Source organism: Erigeron canadensis, chromosome 5 (assembly GCF_010389155.1).
Source record: "Erigeron canadensis isolate Cc75 chromosome 5, C_canadensis_v1, whole genome shotgun sequence".
In the NCBI taxonomy this organism is placed as follows: domain Eukaryota; kingdom Viridiplantae; phylum Streptophyta; class Magnoliopsida; order Asterales; family Asteraceae; genus Erigeron; species Erigeron canadensis.
Window position 1 is genome coordinate 42,834,662 of NC_057765.1, and position 22,760 is coordinate 42,857,421.

The 22,760-nt window shown below is 33.7% G+C and overlaps 4 protein-coding genes across 5 annotated transcripts; 3 read left to right on the forward strand and 1 right to left on the reverse strand.

Moving 5' to 3' along the window:
* Positions 1–4,022, forward strand: LOC122599221. Its single transcript, XM_043771688.1, has 2 exons — positions 1–177; positions 1,632–4,022. Exon 2 carries the CDS (start codon positions 1,648–1,650, stop codon positions 3,694–3,696), a length of 2,049 nt encoding a protein of 682 aa, XP_043627623.1. The 5' UTR covers positions 1–177; positions 1,632–1,647; the 3' UTR covers positions 3,697–4,022.
* Positions 4,023–12,160: 8,138 nt separating this feature from the next.
* LOC122601863 (dr1-associated corepressor-like) lies at positions 12,161–14,266 on the forward strand. The gene is made up of 6 exons (XM_043774598.1): positions 12,161–12,193; positions 12,445–12,517; positions 13,302–13,395; positions 13,495–13,611; positions 13,704–13,764; positions 13,853–14,266. Exons 1-6 carry the CDS (start codon positions 12,161–12,163, stop codon positions 14,264–14,266), a joined length of 792 nt encoding a protein of 263 aa, XP_043630533.1.
* A 987-nt stretch (positions 14,267–15,253) lies between these two features.
* On the reverse strand, positions 15,254–15,886 carry LOC122601958 (cysteine proteinase inhibitor A-like). The gene is made up of 2 exons (XM_043774686.1): positions 15,778–15,886; positions 15,254–15,449 (listed from the first exon to the last, which is right to left on the reverse strand). The coding sequence occupies exons 1-2, from the start codon at positions 15,871–15,873 to the stop codon at positions 15,273–15,275; spliced, it is 273 nt and encodes a 90-aa protein (XP_043630621.1). The 5' UTR covers positions 15,874–15,886; the 3' UTR covers positions 15,254–15,272.
* A 2,826-nt stretch (positions 15,887–18,712) lies between these two features.
* On the forward strand, positions 18,713–21,992 carry LOC122599171 (G2/mitotic-specific cyclin S13-7-like). 2 transcript variants are annotated; one of them, XM_043771628.1, is made up of 7 exons: positions 18,713–19,019; positions 20,186–20,321; positions 20,410–20,467; positions 20,562–20,678; positions 20,760–21,296; positions 21,374–21,555; positions 21,640–21,992. In XM_043771628.1, exons 1-7 carry the CDS (start codon positions 18,968–18,970, stop codon positions 21,797–21,799), a joined length of 1,242 nt encoding a protein of 413 aa, XP_043627563.1. In that variant the 5' UTR covers positions 18,713–18,967; the 3' UTR covers positions 21,800–21,992. The 2 variants fall into 2 exon arrangements, with proteins under 2 accessions (XP_043627563.1, XP_043627564.1); XM_043771629.1 differs by having other exon boundaries at positions 20,189–20,321.
* Positions 21,993–22,760: the final 768 nt, after the last annotated feature.

A 22,760-nucleotide genomic window follows, 5' to 3' on the forward strand; every position in this document is an offset into this window, starting at 1 on the left:
GAAATACACACAGAGAAAAAAAAAAAAAGAAATTACGAGTTCTTCATAAAATCAAAAACCGCAAAAACCTAATAAAATCGATCCATTTTAAAAGATCGAATTGCAAGTTACAAAAACCCTAATTCAATTCACAATCATCAAATCTCTCATTTTCCCCAATTTCAAACCCTAACGGTGGTAAGTCAATCGTTTTTCTTTTTTGTTTACATTTTTTTTATTTATGTATCCGTGAAATTCGGTGTTCGTTTGTTATGAATATGAACATATTTATATATTTTGGTGGTTAATTGTGTTTAATCTGTGATTAATTGATGAAAAATGGTTAAGTTATTGGAATATTGGATTTGCGTTAGATGTGGATGAGGTGGAAAGGATTTAGGTTTATTTAAATTGAATTTGTGGTTGATTTTAGGTTTTTGTGGTTGATTTTGTGTTAAAACTGTTGACAATTGCGTTGAATGATGAAATGATTAGGTTTTATTAGGATTTTTTTGATTAATGATTGTTATGTTAATTATTTTTTGGCGGTGGATTGAGTTGTGACGTAACGGTTGGCGGTCGTCGGTGGTGAAGGAAGAATTTAATGCTGGTTGAAGATATATGTGTGTCGTTGACCGCTTCTCTGTATGTGAGTGTCAAGGCTTATCATTTGAAGAGAGAAATGTTGCCACGTGTGTTAGGCTGTCGTTAATCATGTGCCGCTTGTTGGTTTGATATTGCTTATGTCGTTATTGTTCAATATCGGATTATGGAATGTATTTTGTGTTTATTTCATGTAATGTATTTTTATAGAAATTTGTGTCTACCGTCATCGATAAGGTTTATTTGTCATTTTGCACTTATGTCCGTCAATATTCTTGTAAACGCAAGGAATTTAGGTATTCATATTATACTTGATGTCTCTTTTTAAAAGAAGGGTTCTTGTCTCTGCAATATCCTTTACAATTTTTTTTTAACAAAACAGGAAGGATCTCATGCACTATTCACAGTCAAAATTAACTGTTAATATGACTTGAACAGTCACCTTTCCAAACTTGCCTAGTCAAACTTCATTCCAATTCCATTATCGGATCTAGGAATCTAGAGCTCTCATTTTGCAGTTGTGTCTCAGTTATGCATATGAATTTACATTTCCTTTTTTTTGCGGAGTTATTACTTGTTTTTAGGAGAAATTACATGACGTTAGTGTACATGGTCGGAAGCCATGGTGTAACCAATGCAGTAGAGGTGATTCTCTATTCAAGATTAACAACTATTTATTTATATTCTAATTATTGAGACATCTTTACTTATCTGAATTAGCAATTTGATAACATTGATATACAGGCTAGAAATTGTTAGTTTTCTTTCGTAACTTTCACTATATAATGGTGTACAATATATTTTGTTTCTGTTAATGACCTTGTTTGTTTATGTCTCTCTATATATGGCCAGGGCTTTAAGTATTGTCTCATTTATATAAGTCTAACACTTTAACCACTTTAACTATTCAATGTTTATTTTGTAATTTCATTAAACTTTATATTATGAGCTTTTTAAACGCTGTTATATTTTATCAGAGACTGTTACATTCCTTTATTTTATTTCAAGTTTTATGGTTATTTGAACAAAACCGCACATTGATATTGTAGGAAACTGGAATTTACAATGTCTCCCGCATCTAAGTCAAAGTCAAAGGACAAAAGGGCTGCTGCCAAGGACCCACAGAAGTCCTCTACCAAACCCACATCTAATGCTAATACAGGCGTCCCTGCTAGTGGTTACAATCCACTTCTGGGTACCTTTCACATGCTTGACACTGCACCATTGTCTACAGCGCCATCTGTTCATATAAATGGCCGATCTCGTAATGTCGATGATACGGAGGATAATAGTGGGAACTCTACGGGGGTGGGGATTGAATATGATTCCATATCTAACAACGGTAGTTGGTCAGGTGAGTCTGAAGATCATAAAGACAAAAGTTCTCAAGGATCCTCCCGTCAGGAAACAATACCAGGGGTTGATAATGACAAACGTGAAAAAATCCGTCAAAAGAATGAGAAGAAACATCAGCGTCAAAAAGAGAGGCGAGCTCAAGAACTCCATGAACGGTGTAGTGGTTACCTAATGTCAAGAAAGCTGGAAGCACTTGCCCAGCAGCTTGTAGCTATGGGATTCTCTTCAGAACGTGCAACAATGGCTCTTATATTGAATGAAGGTAGAGTTGAGCAATCAGTTGCATGGTTGTTTGAAGGGGGTGAAGATTCTGAAAACCAACGCGAGCATAATCTTGACGGTGGTGGTAATTTGAAAATTGACATATCAGAAGAGCTTGCTCAGATTACTGAATTGGAAATTAAGTTAAAATGCTCAAAACAGGAGGTAGAGCGTGCTATAGTTGCATGTGAAGGTGATCTTGACCAGGCGGCAGAAACCTTAAAAGTTCAGAAGCAGGAACAACCTCCTGCTGCCCCGCCAAAGCTTGAAGAAAATGGCGGTTCTTCAGCTCATATTAATGGTAAGCTTTCCGTAGCTATGAGCCAGAACTCATCTACCTCAAGAATGATATCAAAATCTATACCTATACAACAGAAAACCGATGACAGAGATTTTAATTACACCAAAACAGTTGCTACGTTAGGACCGTCAGGAGACTCTGGGATCAAAAGTTTGCAGTTGCTAAAGAAAATTCCACCCAATTCGGATTGGACAAAACAGCAACAAATTGCTACTCCTTTGGAGAAGAGGTGGCCGGTGTCTGTTGGTGGATCAAACCCTTCTGTTTCTTATTCTTTAGCTTCCCCATTGCAGGCTGCACCACCACTAGCGAAAAATGATTCCCGATATGTAAATATTGGAACTGAGCTAAAGAACCTTCAGTTAGGATCGGTGAGGGAACCTGTTATAATGATGCAGCGGCCCAAATCGAAGAACATGACCACAAGTGTAAGCTCGTCTTCCCCAGCATCAGTCACTGACTGGCATCCTAATGTTGTTGAGCCAGTAATGAATATGAATTCCAATGGGTATTCACATGTACCTAATAGCACAAGAAGCTTTAACACCGCGACCTATGGGAACACTGTCAATAACAACACCCAATTATATGACCAGTTCCATTATCAGCAACAGCAGCAACCGATCCCTCAGCAGCAGTATGCATCAAGCAGCGGCCCGTTAGACCATCATTACAACCAACAGGGTTCAGTGAATCATTTTAACAGTGGTGGTATGTGGAACAACAGAACGGTGGGCAACACCACCACCCCGACTCTGGCAGCTGCATCTTCTCTTGGGCTGTTCTCTGGGTTGGGTTCAAACGGGCCTTCAGGACCTTCATCTCCAGTAGACTGGAATGCCTGTGACTCATTGCAGTTTGATTATACAAACATAGACTGGAGTCTAGATCGGCTTCCTCTTCCAGCAACTAGCCCTTCAAGGCCAGGTATGTGGATGGGTTTTGGCTCTTCAACAAACTCTACAGATCTTTATGCATCAGGAAGGGGTGGTGGTGGTAAACCCGCCACGAGAACGCCGACGGGTATTCTATCAAACGGGAATAACGGGCTTTCCATGGGTTTGCATCCGGATGGGGTAGGGGCTGTAGGTTCTGATGCATCATCTGCAGGTGGTTCTCGTGAATGGACTTCCCCGTTTGAAGAGAAAGAGTTGTTTAGTTTCCCCAGACAGTTTGTTTCTTCTCCCTCACTTTAATGAAGGTCAAAAAGCATGATGAACAAATAATAAGATGATAGGGGATGAAAAAACAATAAGAAAACAGAACTTGAAAACATGTGTTGGGATTTAATGTTTCTCTTCGTTTTTTCAATCGTGCCTGCTGTCCTGCTTGTTGTTTGTGTGTTTTCTTTTGATCTTAATATTGTTACGGGAAGTGTATCGTCTCTTTTCTGGAGCTGAAATTTCCGATTCGGGGTACAATTGCTGCTTCAATGGTATGTACACTATGCATCACACAATGTACCTTACTTCGGTGTTCGTAAGTTTCAGCTTTGGAAATGAGACTACCCTTTTTTCTTCTATTTCGTTTTCTATTTTACAAATTTTTTTTAGTAGTATGATCTTCCTCAGACTAAACAGGTCTCGTGGAAGCCTGAAAAAGAAAATGATTTAATGGAATATGTCACAAATTGATACCAAGAGCAATTAACACTTCAAAGAGAGGCGATTGGAGACTTAAATATCCTCTTTCCCAGTGTTTTGGTAACATGATTCTGATTTCAGTGATCTAAATGCTGTCAAGTTCATGCTAGACTGGTAAGGATTGATTGATGTACTCCAGTCACATTGAATAGGTATTGCAGAGCATGTGTCAAACTGAGGTATGGACTAATTGGTTTTGGGTGGTTGACCATACGTGGCATGAGTTGAGGATTAGCTAAGAATACACAAGTCTAAATGAAAAGGAGATGTTGCCAAATGACCCATTCTAAGTGGGATCATATGCATATGTTTACATAGTTATTGTTGGGTGTATACATGCGTGTACATAAGAACATAGACATCTGGGTTCATTTGTACATAAATGTCTGCATCCAGCTCTTCGTATGGCGACTATTGTTTTGAGATTGTATACATGCATGTAGGAGGATAGACCCTGCAAGAACCAACCTTGTGTATAAATGATGAAATGGTCCCATGTGGGTAGTAAGTCCGAAGTGCCCCATGTTGCTCTTGAAATCCCCTTCCTCGATTACCTCTTACTATAGATCTTTTCCAGATCGTAGGCATCATCTTACCCACTGAGTCAAAGGTGATGAGAGTGTCATCCCTGCCTAACTAACTTTTCCCACCAATGAACTATACCTAACTGACTGAACATCATCAGTTGCCTAGTGAATAAGGTTTAAGTTTATATTTAGGTTTGAATGCCATAACAAGTGCTTAGACGACCGAATGCATAATGTTCCTTCGATTTATAAGGTGATTAGTTCAGGTCTTATGGAAGAAGTACCCACAGCAGAAATGAGTGATTTATTTTAATTTTTTTTTTACTTTGGCAGCTTAGAAAATTTGGAATCGAATATTGATAAGCAGGAACACTTCACAAAGTTTTGAAAACTGACTGGACTCAAAAGGTCCTTTTGCTAGTTATGATAGTCGACTTTTGGCCGACACCTTACTTGAACTAAACATAGTAGTTCTTACGAAAATTTGGTGTGACGAGTAACAGAGGTTGAGTGCTGGATGATCATTGTCCCCTATTTATGAAAGAAATCAGTTACCGCAACAGAGTAATTTTTGTGTTGTGTGTGCCACCCAACTATGGTACAGTATTACATTACATTGTTTAATGTATGCATTTCCACTTTTGAATAAGCACATGATTGATGAAGTTATATATATTCATAGAATGAGTGACAGAATGGGTACGAAAACAACTGGAAATGGTGTACACATCGATTTCATCAAATGATAGACTTGAGAAGAGAAAATCAGTACTTTTAAAAATTGCTGAAACCTCGAATAAAATTTCATACGACCAGATTTTTTGTATGTACGTTTTAGGAGATGTAGCTTAAAAAAGTGTTCGTTGGCATCCTTATGTATTAACTGTATCTAACAAACTTTTCTTTCCATCCCCACAACACTTATACGATTGACTGTATGCGGAATGATGCCATCGATGCTTTTCTATTAAAATATGTATAGTCTGGGGGGGCAAAAAAAATACAAGTAATAATAATAGAATTAATGTACTAAAAGCACTTCCATTTTCTTTTTTCTTTTTTTTTCTTAACATCAAATTTCTACTCTATTATTCACCATATATCCTAAGACCTCCAATCTAAAAGGCATAAGCCTTTACCAAGTGAGCTAGTCCTAGTAGCAAAAATTCTTTTATAAATTTTATTTATTACGTTACAACAGACTAGTTTAAAGTTTAGTTTAATTAATACTAGTCTTAATACTCGTACGATGTACAATAGCTATATAGATTGTATCATAAAGAAATTTGAATATGCCTCATACACGATTTATGACTCTTGAGTATGAAATAAATTGTGGTTAAAGTAAATCGATGATCGAAGTTAAATTATAATAAACAGTATTGATAAACATAATATATGTTTAATTAGAATTTTGAATTTACATTAAATTTTTAGAACAAACTTGTAAGTATAGTGGATGATGGCAAATAGCCTTGTGATTTCAGATCGTAAACTCAAATTTTGAAGTATTCATGTTAATAACTTATTCTAATTAAATATAAGTAATAGAAGTTGAAAAAATTGAGAATGAAAAAGGGACAATTTATTAATGAGAAAACAATCAATCAAATAGGGTTATAATGTCTTTGTATTAATAAGCCAAAAGTTGTGGTTTAAGTCTAAGCCTAATAAAGAAATTGAATTTATATACGACTAAAAACGTTAATTTAACAAAATAAATAAATTAAAAAGACACGTGTCGATCAAGGATTATGTCACGTGTTGTTTCATGAACATGTCAATCCTGTTTTAGTTTATTGGTAGATAATTTAATATTTTTGATAACACAAAAATTTACATGATAGATTTTATTGTTGCGTCATTAATGTTACCAACGAAAAAGTTACGGCTATGTTTTGCCCAAGCTTTTCAGGAGCTTTAGCTTTAACTACATGCTCCTAAAATATGAAAAGCTTTGTTTGGATGCAATTAGTTTTAGCTTTTATTTGAAAGAGTAAGCTCCAAAATGAAGTAGCGTTTCAAGAGCTTTAACTTTTCGAAGGAGCTTTTAATCTTTAAAACTACACAAATACCTCCTGAAGTTGCAGCTACAACTATCATACCAAACACTTTTAAAAAATTAAAGCTACAACTTACAGCTCTAACTAAAAGCTATAGCTTACAACTCGAACTAAAAGCTACAGCTATAAGTTATAGCTACTTTTGTCAAACATACCCTACATATTCAAGATTTATCAGAAAGTACAAATTCTTTACAACCTGATCGATCTTGTAGTTTACATAATATAGATTCATGTATGGAAATTTTGAATACATGACTGATCGATCTTGTAGTTTACATAATATAGATTCATGTATGGAAATTTTGAATACATGAAAATATAAGAAAAATGGTAACATATATTATCGTAAGAAAAAATAAGATCCAATTACATCTATCACAATGATATTCATGCTAATAATTCACGTAGCAGATATACTTTTTACGAATTGACGAATAAGTGTAGGTTGAAATTAATATTAAATAGTACTCTAGACTTCTACACGAGCATGTTTAAAAAACATCATAGAGTAAGGTGCTTAATCTTTTCTTTTTATTGTTAGAACAAAACCAAATAAAACAAATTCAGTTTGTTCGAGTAACGAGCAAAAGAAACCTAGTAAAAACCATAATTAACCTTTTGTTATATAATTTTTACGTCTGGAAGCTGGAAGCAAACAAACCAATTTTTGGTTTCCTTACTCATTGTTTGTTTTAGACTGTTAGAGATAAAAGAAAAGGCAAGGATTATTTTATAATTTACCTTATATACTAAAAACCAACTTATTTTTTACCTTTTTAAAAGCTATAGGTACAACTACTTTATACATATACTTGGTACAATTCTATAAACATAAAATACAACTTTTGACTTTCCCAAATACATTTGATTATTTGGTATAACTGTTATGAAAGAAAAGTACACTTTTTCAATCCCTACAAAGTTGTCAACGCAAACAACACCATATGCATCTATCTTCGACCTTCGTCTTCTTCAATTAATCTATCTTCATCTTCTTCCTTTGAGTTCATCGCCACTCACCAGAAAACACCGTCGGTACATTTTATGCATAGTACAAATTTTTCATGCATAAGTTTACTAACTTTTCCCTGAATGTGTTTACATTCTTTTTTGCATCCGGTACACCCGACCAAATTTCCACTTCCCCAGTGTCAGAAATCGTTGGCTTAAAGTACCCTGACGAGAAGCTTTTGGATAAATCAAATGCTAGAGAACAAAAGGAAACAATTTTTCTAATTAGTGGAAGATCAAATAAAATATATATGAGAAGAAATCGTAATATTATTACTTACAAAAACACTGACTATGAACAAATAAGAAGAATATAAAGCATAAACCATAGAGTTTCCCCATAGATATGGATATACTTACTTTAATCATCATCAATTCCTCATCGACACGTATTCCAACTTTCCAAGATTTAAGAATACAAACATCAAATAATAAATCTGAGTATGAGAAATCTGAAATCTATGAGTGTGTTTTTCTTTCTTGGTCGATCTTCATCTATGTGTGTCTTTTGGAAAAGGGTAGTTGTAAAAGACGTGGAATTCTGTAGGTGAGAAAACAGAGAGTTAAAGGTATAGGTGGCTAACTGGGGAAGACTTTACACTTTTGATTTTAAACCCATCTGTGTGGCTAAATGTAAGGTGGTATACAACACGTGTAAATGGGAAATATTTACTTCACTACAATTTTTTTTTTTACATTACTTCACTACAAATTGTTTTTCTTTTTTGTATCTTCATAAACTATTACATTAATTAATAATAAATTATTGATAGTATACTAGATGGCTAAACTTTAAATTATAAAATATTTTACTTAATTTGAGTATGCCTAATTTAACTTGGTCAAATTAAATTATTTAAAATATGTGAAAACATGGTTGTCATAAGCTAGACATGGTTAGATATGAGTTACGTATGACATGATATGAGTATATATTATTAGTAGATTGTTAGGAATGGCTAGGCGAGACATGATTGTCATCATCCTTAATAGTTTGCCCCGCTGCAACGCGCGGGTAATGATCCTAGTTATATATTGTAATGTAATATTTAGGAACACAATTTGTAAACAAATAAGGAACACATGTTATTTGATATTTTAAAAATATAGTACTTCGTATTATTTAAATAAGGGAAGTGATATTTGTACCACTTGTTTTGATAGATATATTACAACTGTGCAATGTTAACTTGTACAGTCAGCTGTACAGCTTGTACATTGTGGTACATATATAAAGATTTGTAGTACGAATATCACTTCCCTTTAAATAAGGTATTATTATGCTAATCAAATTCTTTAATGAAAATATGGCTAAAAAGACACTTGTCACTTTAATTTAGCGCCATGTGTCGTTCAAAAAAGGCTACAATACTGTTTTAGTTTATTGGCAGATAATAAATATTGAGAAAATTACATTTTTAGTCCCTCAATTGGCAAGATTAATAGTTTTTGTCCTTAAGTGAATTAATTACAAAAAACCCCCTAAAGTTGGTCCGTTTTTTTTTTTTTTTCATTTTACACTCCGTGACCTAACTATATAAATATATAAATAAGGGTTAACGGCCAAAATTTAACTCCGTTAGGTCACGGAGTGTAAAATGAAAAAAACAACCAACTTTAGGGGTTTTTTTAAAATTAATTCACTTAAGAGCAAAAACTATGAATCTTGCCAAGTTGAGGGACGAAAAATGTAATTTTCTCTTACATATTTTAGTCCTAACTACTGTTAAAGGCATTGTATCAAAGATTGATAAATATATGAATTTTTTTTTCGGATTATATTTACAAAACAATTACCTATTTTATTTAGTAAATAACTAGATTTTAGACTCGTGTCCAACACTGGACATGGGGTTTACGACATTATCAATATTAGAATTTCATACTTTTAATTCATAAAAGCTTTATAGTTTTGAAAATATATTGTTCTAATAAGTGTTATATTTTGCAAGTTGTGGTACAATAAGCACATGTTCGTCACTGTTTATTATAAAATGTCTTAGTCTTAGCTAAGACCTATTGATGTAATTGGTTATCGTAGTCATTCCACAAGGCACACATGCTACATTAATTTCTCTATTATATAATTTTTTAAACCAGTTGTATTCATAATATAATATTTATGAAAAATAATTAAGAATTAAAATATAAACATACTTGTGATCATGTACTTGACATTCAAGTATATGTATTTGATCATGATGCGGGCCTATAACACGAATATATTTATTTTCAATCACTTGTCGTCTAATAATTAGATAACAATTAGGATTGTTTCCATATTATTTGATAACAATTAGTACTCTTGATTTGAGTGACAATTGTAACTTTGAAAAATTAAATATAAATATTTTTTGTAACTTTTTAAAATAATTAAAAAAAAATCCTTTCAAATTGATGGCTTAAGATAAATATAAATTAAGTATTCAGGGTTAAAAAGTGTAAATTATTGATGTAAAACAAAAAAAGTGTAAATTAATGAGATTTTTTCTACAAATTAATATAAATACTAATATAATAATATATCTAGATAATGATTATTAGGAATTTCAATTTATAGTTAATCTAAATGATGACAAGAGTCAATTTGATGAAATTGAGCGAATTGATTGGTTAATAAGTCATTAATTCAACTGTCTTATAGTATATATTAACTATCTTATAGTATATATTAAGATTAAGATTAAGATTAAAATTAAGATACTTGAAAGTATCACATCTAACTATGTCATGTCAACGTTTTGCATAAAATTCCAAGTAGCACTTAAATTGTCAACTTAGGTTTTCTTCATCCACAACTTTAACGGATTATAACTAAAATCAGTTTAGTTGCTTGGCATTAGACTGTTTACATCTAGCATCCGTCATACCCCTCCACACAGACACAAATTGTTTATCGTTATCGTATACACGGAATCAACAAATAAAAAGAAGCTTGAAGTATTTCTAGACACATAAAAGAATTTGAGATACAAGATGGGGGATAGTGTTGATCCATCTTTTATTAACTTGACGAATCAAAGTGATATAATACAGTAGTCGTACACAAAATTCGATCATCGAGGTAGGAAAAAAAACAGCCAATTAGGAAATTTACACGTACACATGCCAAAGGATTTGAGTTGCCCTGCTAGTAAACTTCACCTAACCTAAGACCATATATCATAGTAATAGAAAGAAATATGCAAGAAAGCTGCAGAGATGTGACAAGTCTTCAATAATAGCAGCCTCTCCTTGCCTCCTTGGGGGTGGCCCTCAGCCTCTTCATTACTACTGATCTTTGAAAAATTGCAAACTAGCATCATCTATAAGAGAGTAACTTAAAAAAAGATCAATTTATGTAGCGATCGAGTTGGTGAAGTGGCTAGAGGTTGAGTTGTTGATGGGGATGACAAATAAGATTGAGTGAGGTGAGTAAATATATAGGGATAAAAGGAAATTAGGGGGCCACTACACTACTTGTGAGTTGTGATGGAAAGTAGAAAAAGGACAAATCAAATTAGCATCTTGCAAAGGATATGCTATTGGCAAAACACATAAAAGTGCCCATGCAACATGTTCCTTGTTGGCCACAACTAGATTCTCAACTTTTATGATACCACTCGTTCCTAGCTTAATGTAGTTAGTATATGTTAGCAATGCATAATATCCATCTTCATTTTGATGATATATGCGATATTTCCAACCTATACATGTAGATGTTGATCGAGTCGTACGGTATTCCTTTTATCACCTGAAAGAATATTAGAAATGTTTGGAACTCAACCCGTATCTTAAATAACGAGATGCTAATCACCGTTATAAGTATTCTAAAGGAAAAATAAAAGAGTTATCATCTATATCGAACTTAAGTTCTTGGTTAAATCGGGAGTTTCCCCGACCAGTTGGGCTGATTATCACTGGCTTATTTGTAATTGATAATGTTTAATTTCAAGAATAATTATTAAACTTAGTCACTAATAATTCTTCAAATATATATATATATATATATATATATATATATAAATACGTTTATTCAGTTCTTCAAATTTAGGTTTCGTCAAAATGTTAAAATCAAATCAAAATTTGGTGGACGGATCAAATCCTGAAATTTAGTGGAATATGTTGGTCAATATCTATCACCAAATTTAAGTTGAGGTGCTAATTTATAACTAGTAGTCAAAGGTTTACTAAAATTAATACACACGTGTGCAATGATTTTGAGCAAGTCCAAAATAACCTTGTAACACGTCTTGTAATTGGATTGGGACTCACGGTCGTAAAATCTCCCAAATATTCGCGATTTCGTATACCTTATTTCTTTCCATATATAATTTACATATTTTAGGATTTTAGAGTTTTATAACATATAGATTTTCAGGTAGAAATTTTTTTTGCTAGGCCTTTTTTTAGGGTATTTTTCTTTCGAACGATATGAGAAAGAAGCTTGATACACGTTTCCCAGCGGTACGTAAATTATATGCGATAGTTAGAATCTGCAAAATATATATTGAAAACACGTTATATGTTTTCGATTAATGTTGTTATGTCCAAAAACCTATGATATAATTTGTGTTTTCATGGGAGATAATTTGGTTGTACATTATATGACTTATTTGATTCGTTAGATAATTTCTAGTCTTTATTCGTATGATCTTTTATACTTATTGGTTTAGATGACTCAAATATCTAACGTTATGGTTATTTATTTTTAATAGGCGCGAATTAAAAAGATAATGCAGGCTGATGAGGATGTTGGGAAAATTGCTTTGGCTGTTCCTCTTCTAGTATGTAAGTAAGCAATATCATTATATATGTTTTGACAACGAAATTCGTATATGCATGGTCGATTAGTAGGCATGTTGTATTATATTCTGTGAAAATAATAATTCTGAGGGGTCGGAAAACCAAATTAATCAATCGTGCTCAGTGACACCTTCTTCAAGTCGTCACAAAGCAATCAACCATATAGTAAGGCTTACATTCGCCTAATTCGTCTAGACCTTATGATTTGCCTGCTTGCGAGTTTTAATACCGCTTGAAAAATAAGATTGCTTGCAAGACCAAATCGCGATGAGATTTGCCCAAATCACAAGGGCTAAAACGGGTAAATGGATGAGGTTTTCCCTGTTTGGGTTCCTTGGGATGGCGAGCCTTTTTTGACCCAAATGTATGCAGCGTAATTAGGTATCCCTGTGACCGTTTTCAACGGTTTCCATGGCCACCCCCAAGATGTTTTTACCCGCGAGGTTTTGAATTTGAGACCTCTTCTAAGGAAACATGACGCCTAACCACTAGACCATCTTAGTGGTGGTTTCTAAATCACAAGGCTCCTTTTGCAAAATGGCCAAATTTCTGCCAAATTGCAAGACCATATCGCAAGGTTCAGTTATTTTACGAAAATATAGCAAAAAAAGTTGTAACCAGCCAATATTAGGTTGGTTCTTTGGCACTTAAACTTATTTTCTGGTATTTTATTTCATGCCAAAGTATTTAAACCTTCAAGTGTAGCTATTCTTTGTATTTATGTTTTTACAAGATCTTTAACATTTATACTTCTACTTGATGAATGCAGCTAAATCTTTAGAATTATTTCTACAAGATCTTTGTGACCGGACATACGAAATCACTCTTCAAAGTAGAGCGAAGACTTTGAATTCTGCGCACTTGTTAGTATTTCATGACTGACCCGTTATTAAGTACGTAGTCCTGTTATATCTATTATATATGCTGATGTTGACTCAGTTTCATTATTTTTTTATTTGCAGAAAGCAATGTGTGCAGAGCTTTAATGTGTTTGACTTCTTGAGAGATATCGTTAGTAAGGTTCCTGATCTTGGTGGTACTGATGCTGCAGGGGAGGATAGACCTGCAACTAAACGAAGGTTTGCACGTCTTTTACATAAAAGTTTGCATAGTTTTTGACTTTTTGGAATAAAATTTTAGTTTCTAAGTTAAATAGTTTGGTTTCAAGCAGGAAAGTTGCTGATGATGACCATAATGAAGTAAGCGATGAAGATTTAAAAACGGACGTGCTGGTAAGATGATATATATTTATAATCTAAGTTGTTTTCTTTTGCTCTCATAGAAAGTCTCAAAGTCACTCACTTTTATTTATAATTGCAGCCAGAGACTTCCCATGCCAACGGGGGTGGCCGAGGAAGAAGGGGTGGAAGAGGCCGTGGTAGAATTAGTCGAGTAGAGAGAGAAGCAAATGCAGATAAACAAAAACAGACCCTTGATTCTATAGAAGATAGTGATTCAAAAGACAGTCACATTTCAGCAGCTGGGAAGACTAAAGACACAGTCAACGTTAGGAACTTTGACCTCAACTTAGACTTGGATGAGAATGGCGAAGCCATACCCATATTGACTACACCGGCTACTCCAGTTGTCCTGTCACCACCACCAACTGTTGAAATGATTCCTGTTGAATATCCTGGGTGGTCATTGGCGGATGTGGAGAAAATGGCAATTGACCCGGTCCACTTTGCTAACTATAGTGTAGATGAAGATGAGGAAGATTATGATGAAGAATGATGCCTGCGTTATTGATTGAATTCACCGTACAGGTTGACTTACAAGGTTCCTTGTCGTCTTTTTTAGTAACGAGATTGTAGATGCTAACGTAGGTAGACAGACAGATAGACAATTCTGTAAACTAAGAAACAAGGAGAAGTTGGTAGTAGCAAATCTCGAGGGCAGTGCACAAAGATTGAAATTAGTAGAAATTTCTGTTGCTTCGTATGAAATTGGCCCGTTTATGTTATAGAATCGCCTTGCATTTTGAATGTTGATACTAGGTGAGCGAAAGAACCTGTCTTGTATATGTTGATGATGAACTATTATCTGGATAAAAATCAGTTCAATGAGATAGTCCTAAACTTTTGATTAATACTTCAATCTAACTAGCTAGTCTGTTTCTTTCAAATGCTGTATTGTTTAATTTGAGGCCGATTGACTGAATCTTTCAGACGTCTCCTAAGTGTTCCAAATTAACAAAATCAGTTAGTATAACCTGTCAATTAAAATTGTTTTATGCGTTTTTGTCTCTACCATCATTTCTTGTAGCACCGATTGCCTATAGAAGCATTATTAATCCGAATTTACATAACGCCTGGTCCTCCAAGATTTTAAGTTTGTGGGCCAGAAACACATAATTGTGGACTGATATACGATTTACAAGTAATTATTGTGAATGAATTTACAATATATATATATTTCTTACATAAGTATATATTGATATATACTTGCAGAGTGTTGCAAGAACGTACAGCTTATTAACAAGAAAGAAAATCATCGATTTGTTAAGTTGCACATCCGGTTGAAGCTTCTTAGCACTCTCACCTGCACATGAAACATAGAAGCAAATTATAAAACTTTTTAAAACTCATAAAAAGTGGCTTAGATACGCCCGTCTGAATCACATTCCAATATAGGTTGGGAGTTTGAATGACATTTGGTCGTATGAACAATTTGAAGAAGCATCAACAATACGAACATAATTAAGATGATTTAATTACCAGATGGAAGTTCAGTTGCAGCATCAGACAAGTTTGAACTCCTGCAATTCCTTGAAGTTCTCCCATGGCTTAACCCAGACCTTGGCTTCATAAGTTTTGGTCTCGCCGCCTTCATTTACTTCAACTGTGATGTAGTATATCATACCCTGCACTACCTGCTCCTTTGCATTCACCACCTTCCCAAACTCCACCTCTGCATTCTACACAAAATGAAAATGTATATTTCTCCGTCCATCATTTCTTTGTTATCACAAACTAATTATGCAACATCCGACAATATATCAAACGTACATAACTAAACGATTTTTGTTTGATTTCCGGTCAATATTACTCAACAAAGACAAAAATAGATGAATCATGCATATATTGGATCAACATTACCAAACTTTACCAAAACATATATATGGATCATCCAACACATGCATCATCCTAAATTAAGTCAATGAAATGGCTAATATTAAATTTTCTTTTAATCAACCAAATTAAGATTCCACAATCTAAGAAGCTACGTACACAGATGTATATTACCTGCTTCTTCTTGTGTTCCTCGACAGCGAATCGAGCAAGGTTGTCAATCTCATCGCTGTTTGCCTTAGACTCGGTAATGTCTCCACAAGTTGCCATTTTTTAAAATTTGTTCCTGGGTTACAAAGGGAATTATGGCATGGCAGAATTCTTTAGAACAATATATCAATAAAATTGAAGGTGATAAAAAATATACGAACAAGCAGCAGCAATGCAAGGGGATATTTGCACGTGGGTGAAAAACAATAATGTAACATTCATATTTTACAAGGTTATTAATCATTATGCTATAGTATTTTTTTTTTCTCTTAACAACAATGTAAATTTATAATTTAAATTAAACCGTAGTACGTTTTCTCATTAACTTGCTTCTTAAACGGCACAAATCTAGACTAGTGTGTAATGGAAAATGATAAATCCTTCTAACCAAATAACATAATAATCCTCCTAATACATAACAAGGTGACATGTGGTATCAACTAATTCTCTTTCCTAACCTTGCCCCTGATTTTTCCAAATGCCGTCATTTCATAGTTATGAGTATTATTAGGCTATTTGGTTAGGAAGATTAATCATTTCCCATGTGTAACATAGAAGCCAGTATGATCCTACATTCCATCTCAAAGAATCACTTGATTAATTAATAAAAAGTGTAATAGTTAATCAATAATATTCGATATTCATCATTGATTGATGAAAAGTGTAATCATTGCATTATGTAATCGATAATCTTCAACATATAGACCTGTTGTTACAAAACAAACCTCCTTTTTAGAACATTTGGTAGTGTTTAACAAATTTTTGTACGTGATAACAAAAACAAGTTAATTACACTTCATCAAATAAAACATTATTTATCCCGAAGAGAGTAACAATGATGATAAAGTTATTTGGAAAATTAATGATGGAAAGGAGGTTGAATTTGCTATGCACATGGTATGGAATGATTTGAGAGGAAATGAGAGTGTTGTTAATTGGAACAAGATTGTTTGGTTCACACAAGGCATACCAAGTCACATGTTCACAAGGATGGAGCCAAAATATTTTTTATAAGGGGGTAAATTTAAGAGTCGTGTATTATATTTACGAGAGTTATTTCTGGAAAAAAGTTTTAAAAAAATGGGCTTAGCCCGAGAATAGAAAAATAGACTCCTAAAAGAATTTGGTTAACGTCGGGTTTTGTCAGATTATCAACGATCAGTTGAGAAGACCGGGTTAGCATAGGTGAGTGTCGGCTATGTAAATATCTATCTTTTACATGAACATTGGTATTTGCAATTTTATTAGAACAATGATATACAATTTAGCCTTTACAGATATTTTTTACATGACTATTGTGATTACTATTATATACTAATTTGAAAAGAAAATAGCATTTTCACATACAACTATACTATATTAATGTACAACACATATACCCAACCAATATAAACACTTTCTTCATTAACCCTTCAACTTTACCCCTCAAGTCACATCTAACTTGGGAGAATCCACCTTTGTTGAACCTCTCTTTTTTAACTCTATTAAAAAACAAAACAACTCAAAGTTTTTACTCTATCTATAGAAAATTTATATTAAAACTAATGCTTCCAACATAAATAACGTACTTTCAAAGAAGAAGCTTATGACAACTACCGTGACATTTGTTTGTATTCATTCGTATGTATTTTTTATTTATTTATAGTTCAAATATACATCTAAAAAATTACATTGTACCAAAATTGGAATAGGGGCAGTTGTCCCCACTGCCCCCAAGGTAAAACCGTCTCTGCATGTTCATAATGTGGTTGGCTGTGCAGGAAAGGCTGCAGACACAAGATAGAATAAGAATATGGAATAAGGATTATGATATGAAATGCCCATCGTGTAACAGTTGCGAAGATTCACACGAGCATCTCTTTTTCCAGTATCAATTCTCTAGAACAATTTGGGGAGAAAATAATTAAGAAGAGTTCTTTACAAGGTATTTCTGAAAATTGTAGAGGCATCATCAATGTAATGTCAAACAAATGTACCAATAATGTTGTTGCTAATGTGGTGGAAAGACTCATTCTAGGGGCAACCATATACCATATTTGAAAAGAAAGAAACAAGAGGCTTTTTGTGAATGAGAAAAGGGATGAAATTGCAATTATTGAGGCTATAAGTAATAGCATTAAGTTGAGGCTTCTGCCAGAATTTATCAAGTGGATGAGGAATACAAAAGATGGGGTATACAACCTAACTTTGTGGACAAGATGTGGGATTAATGAGGACTGAAATTGTGATTATGAGTGGATTTGCAGAATGAGTTTGGCATACAGAAGTTGAATAGAAGTGGAAGATAGATCAAGTGCAAGTTGTTTTGAGAATGAATATAGTTTATGCAGAATATGAAATGTAATTTCTATAGCTTTGGCTTCTTATGTGGTATATGGACATGTCCATAATATCAGTTTGAAGTCTACTTTTAAATAGCTTGAATTTTTGTTAATATATACTTCACATTTCACCCAAAAAAAAACATTATTTATAAAATAATAAAAATAACAGTAATTACATGTATTTCATTTTAAAGAAAGGATAAAAGGTAAACATATCGACGATTCATCTCAACAAAACTAAGATTTCAAGTTTTTAACATGATATTAGTCAATGTCTAGTTTTTGATAATGTGCACTAAAAGTCTAAAACACATGGAATCCCATTTAATAAATTTAAAGTCTTAAAAATACACCCAAAAAAAGAAGAAAAAAATGTAAATATAAATATATAATTAGAATTAGAATGTGATTAACCCGTAGAAGGTGAAAAAAAGGAAAGTGTGTAAAGCACGAATATAACCGTTGCGTCATCCAAAACGATCCAACGGTCCACATTCAAAATCGAAATAACGAAAATATGACCGTTTGTAAAAACAAGGGCGCGTCATATACATCTACAATACCCAATTAAAACCCCCCAAAAAATTTCACTTTCTTTCATCACATCATCAAACCCTAAAATACACCCAGTTCGGAAAAAAGATAAAAATCGAAACTTTCAAGAGCTATTATAATCTTTGCAGAATAACGAAAGCCCGATCGTGGCGACCGAAAACTCAGTAGAAGGGAGGGAGGCAAATAATAGCCGTCTCCAGTCATTTTTCTCGTCTATTTTGACGAGTATCGGTGGTGTTTTCGGTCATAGTCAAGAAGATCAACAAGTCGAAGATATGACGTCTAGAGAAACTGCTGTTCTTCCCATTCGACAACAACCCGTTAATGGTATTCTCTTTACTTTTCTTTTTTTTTTTTTATTTCTTGAAATCTATTTTTGTCTTTCTTTCGGTTTTTATTGATACATTATGTGTAAAGATTTAAAGATCTGCTTAAATTACTTACATTTTTGACTGTTTATTGTTTATTTGTGTTAAATTTTAGATCTTGGGTTTCTAAAATGCACATAGTGATTATATTTAGTCCTCGAATTTTTGTGTTATTATATATATTTATATTATATATCATCTGTTCTTAGAAATCTGATTATAATATATTAGTACTGTATGATTTATGAAAATATAAGATGTGGGTTATGATGGGTTTGTCATAATTATGGTTGTTTCATCGGTTGAAAGTAATTTAGGTCTAGGGTTTTAGAATTCAAGAGTTTGATTTAGTTTTAAACAGGGGTGACAAAATGGGTGGGTTAGTCGGGTTGGGTAACGAGTCAAAGTAGATAAAGGTTAAAACTTTTTAGTTTTAATGGATGGTAGATACAGGTCAAAGTAGACAAAATGGGCAGGTCAGTCGGGTTGGGTAACAAGTCAAAGTAGATAAAGGTTAAAACTTTATAGTTTTAATGGATGGTAGATACAGGTCAAAGTAGACAAAATGGGCGGGTCAGTCGGGCTGGGAAAAAATGGCTTTTTCGTGTACAATTTCTTGAAACTAGTAAACACATAGGTTTAGTAAATCAAGAATTGGTTCAGTTTTCAAGTTGTGGGGTTTGATACTTTCTATAGAAAGAATGGCTTTGAATAATTAGTTTTTCTTAAAGTTAATGATGATGATACAGTCAGAGGTGTAGATTTAATGGATGGATTTGGAGAATTTCTCTTTATTATCTACAAATTTAGATGTTTTGGTTGGATCTTACGAGTAGTACTTAATTGCATATTTGGTTATATTTTTAAATCTTTGAGTTACAATTGTTTCTTGAATGAATGGAGTCTGGTTTTTCTGTAGCTTTGAATGATTAGTTTTTCTTAAAGTTAATGATGATGATATAGTCAGAGGTGTAGATTTAATGGAGGATTTGGAGAAGTCTCTTTATTATCTACAAATTTAGATGTTTTGGTTGGGTTTTTGTACTTAATCACAGATTTGGTTATATTTTTAAATCTTTGAGTTACAATGGTTTCTTAAATGAATGGAGTCTGGTTTTTCTGTAGCAGCAGAGGTAAAGCAGAAGAATGCAGGACAAGTGGAGCGAAGGAACAGGCGAGCCCTTGGTGATATTGGAAATCTTGCGATTATTCCCGGTGTTGAAACTGGGAAACCAACTCAGATTAATCGACCAATTACAAGGTTGATATCCATCTACTCTTCAGTTTTATGACAAAATATAGTTTTGCTCTTGAGTCAAATTTGATGAGACATTGTTGATTGTGCTCAGGAATTTTCGTAAGCAACTAGTATCAAATGCACAAGCCGCAGTAGATAAGAATGTGAAGGTATATAAACTTTATGTTACCAAAGCCGAATTAGTGATATGTTGTATGTATATCAAAATGTGATGCATTTTGTTTTGTTTGAACCTCAATGCAGAAAACAGAAGTAGAAGCTAACAATGGGAATGTAGCAAAGAAAAACAATGAAGAGACCCCAAGAAGGTCGAAAAAGCCTTCAAAGTCACTAACTTCTGTCCTTACTGCTCGAAGCAAGGTAGCTTGGCCATTGAAGTTTTAATTTTACAACTTTTAAATTTCATGCCCCCAAAAGCTGATTCTGATTCTCGTAGTACAGCTTGCTTGTGGGATCACTACAAAACCGAAAGATCCAGTGGTTAACATAGATGAATCAGATGCCAACAATGAATTGGCAGAAGTGGAATACGTTGAAGATATTTACAGGTTCTACAAGCTCTCAGAGACTGAAGGCGGTTTACGTGATTACATGAGTTCACAGCCTGATCTAAATGCCAAAATGCGAGCCATTTTGATTGACTGGCTAATTGAAGTTCACAGGAAGTTTGAACTAATGCCCGAGAGTCTTTATCTCACCATCAACATTGTTGATCGTTACCTATCTGTGAGAACTGTTCCTCGAAAAGAATTTCAGTTAGTTGGTATCAGTGCAATGCTCATGGCATGCAAATACGAGGAGATATGGCCACCAGAAGTCAATGATTTGATTGCGATATCTGATAATGCATACTGCAGAGAGCAGATCCTGGCCATGGAGAAAGCGATTCTGGGTCATCTAGGTTGGATCTTGACTGTTCCAACACCCTATGTGTTTCTCATGCGGTACACAAAAGCTTCACTTCCTTCTGATAACGAGGTACATAATGAAAATTCACAAGTTAAAATATGAAATATGAATGAAGAAACTGACAGCTTTTTTGTTGTTGAACACAGACGGAGAATATGGTGTTCTTCTTGACTGAACTCGGGTTGATGCACTACTTAATTATCATGACCAACAGCCCTTCAAAACTAGCTGCTTCTGCTGTTTATGCAGCTAGGTGCACCCTAGATAAGACCCCGGCTTGGACTGAAACACTCAAGTATCACACTGGTTACAATGAAGATGAACTAAAGTGAGTGTTTTTGTCATGTGCGTATTGTATTTGATGTTTCTATATCTTGATATTGAGTTTGGAAAATTTGTTGTTTTTGGACAGGGATTGTGCAAAGAGTTTGGTGAGTTTGCATGCTTGTGCCAGTGAAAACAAATTGAAGGCTGTGTATAGGAAGTTTGTAAATACTGACAAAGGTGCGGTGGCTCTTTTCCCTCCAGCGAAGAATCTTGTAGCTGAAATTGGTAGTGGTGGATTGCTGTGAACAAGCTGGTGTGGGCGCTATTCGTATGTAGTATTGATGTTTTGGTTGAGATCATTTTACTATTATGATCTTAATGTTTTATTACCGAATTAATACTGATTTAGGGTGTTCTTTGTTTAATTTTGGATATTGATTTGGCTTTTTAGGCTACAAGTGTTTGTTATGAATGAAATTTGATGGTATTAGTTTATTATTCTTGGCATGATACTAGAAATTATAATTAATGGTCCTCCTTATATGGTCACAGTAATTAGTGATGTTATTATTATTATATTGTTTCCATTGTAAATATGGAACATGGTCTTCTATTAATCTGTTTCATTCTAAAGGTTAAAACAGAAATTGTTACATATCAATTGTTTTACAACATAGACACACAGTGGTAATTGCTTTAACAAACAAACTTGATTTAACAAAGAAACTTGTGTAACCTTGTGTTTAGAGTGTAATTGTTTTGACAACGAATTAAGACGGATGGGTCTTGTTTATACTATAAGATATGAAGTATTGAAGTTGAACTATGTAGACGTGGTTATTGCTGCATAAAGTTATAGCAGGTAAAGCGGTATTCTGCCATGTTTGAGCAAATCTTTGAAAAATACATTAGAAGCTGTTGGTATATATAAATAAATGTTCAAAGCCATACCTTTCTAGCTCGACTGAAAGTTCTTAGGGTTGTTTACCATATTCTACACGTCAAAACTCGTCACAGCAGACAAAATCAATTAACTTGGCAAACATCCTATCTCTACAAAAGTAACAGATAGCAATAAGAGAAATATCTATAAAGTAGAAAAACAGGGGAAATATGGTGATTCTGTGTGCTATATAGTCTAGGGACGAACAAAAGCAAAACCATGATCAAGTTATGACAATGAAATCATACACATCCAACTATTTCCGGCTCATAAAGTTGAGAATGTATCAAACATCAAGGAACAAAAAAAAAAAAAAAAACGAG

Excerpts from the sequence above, each read along its gene's own strand:
- LOC122599171 (XM_043771628.1), top strand. The coding sequence starts at position 18,968 with ATGACGTCTAGAGAAACTGCTGTTCTTCCCATTCGACAACAACCCGTT. Across the intron at positions 20,679-20,759 it reads TCCTTACTGCTCGAAGCAAG|CTTGCTTGTGGGATCACTAC; the intron begins GTAGCTTGGCCA and ends CTCGTAGTACAG. Across the intron at positions 21,297-21,373 it reads CACTTCCTTCTGATAACGAG|ACGGAGAATATGGTGTTCTT; the intron begins GTACATAATGAA and ends TGTTGAACACAG.
- LOC122599221 (XM_043771688.1), top strand. The coding sequence starts at position 1,648 with ATGTCTCCCGCATCTAAGTCAAAGTCAAAGGACAAAAGGGCTGCTGCC.
- LOC122601958 (XM_043774686.1), bottom strand. The coding sequence starts at position 15,873 with ATGGCAACTTGTGGAGACATTACCGAGTCTAAGGCAAACAGCGATGAG. Across the intron at positions 15,450-15,777 it reads AGGAACACAAGAAGAAGCAG|AATGCAGAGGTGGAGTTTGG; the intron begins GTAATATACATC and ends CATTTTGTGTAG.
- LOC122601863 (XM_043774598.1), top strand. The coding sequence starts at position 12,161 with ATGAGAAAGAAGCTTGATACACGTTTCCCAGCG. Across the intron at positions 12,194-12,444 it reads TTGATACACGTTTCCCAGCG|GCGCGAATTAAAAAGATAAT; the intron begins GTACGTAAATTA and ends TATTTTTAATAG. Across the intron at positions 13,396-13,494 it reads ACTTTGAATTCTGCGCACTT|AAAGCAATGTGTGCAGAGCT; the intron begins GTTAGTATTTCA and ends TTTTATTTGCAG.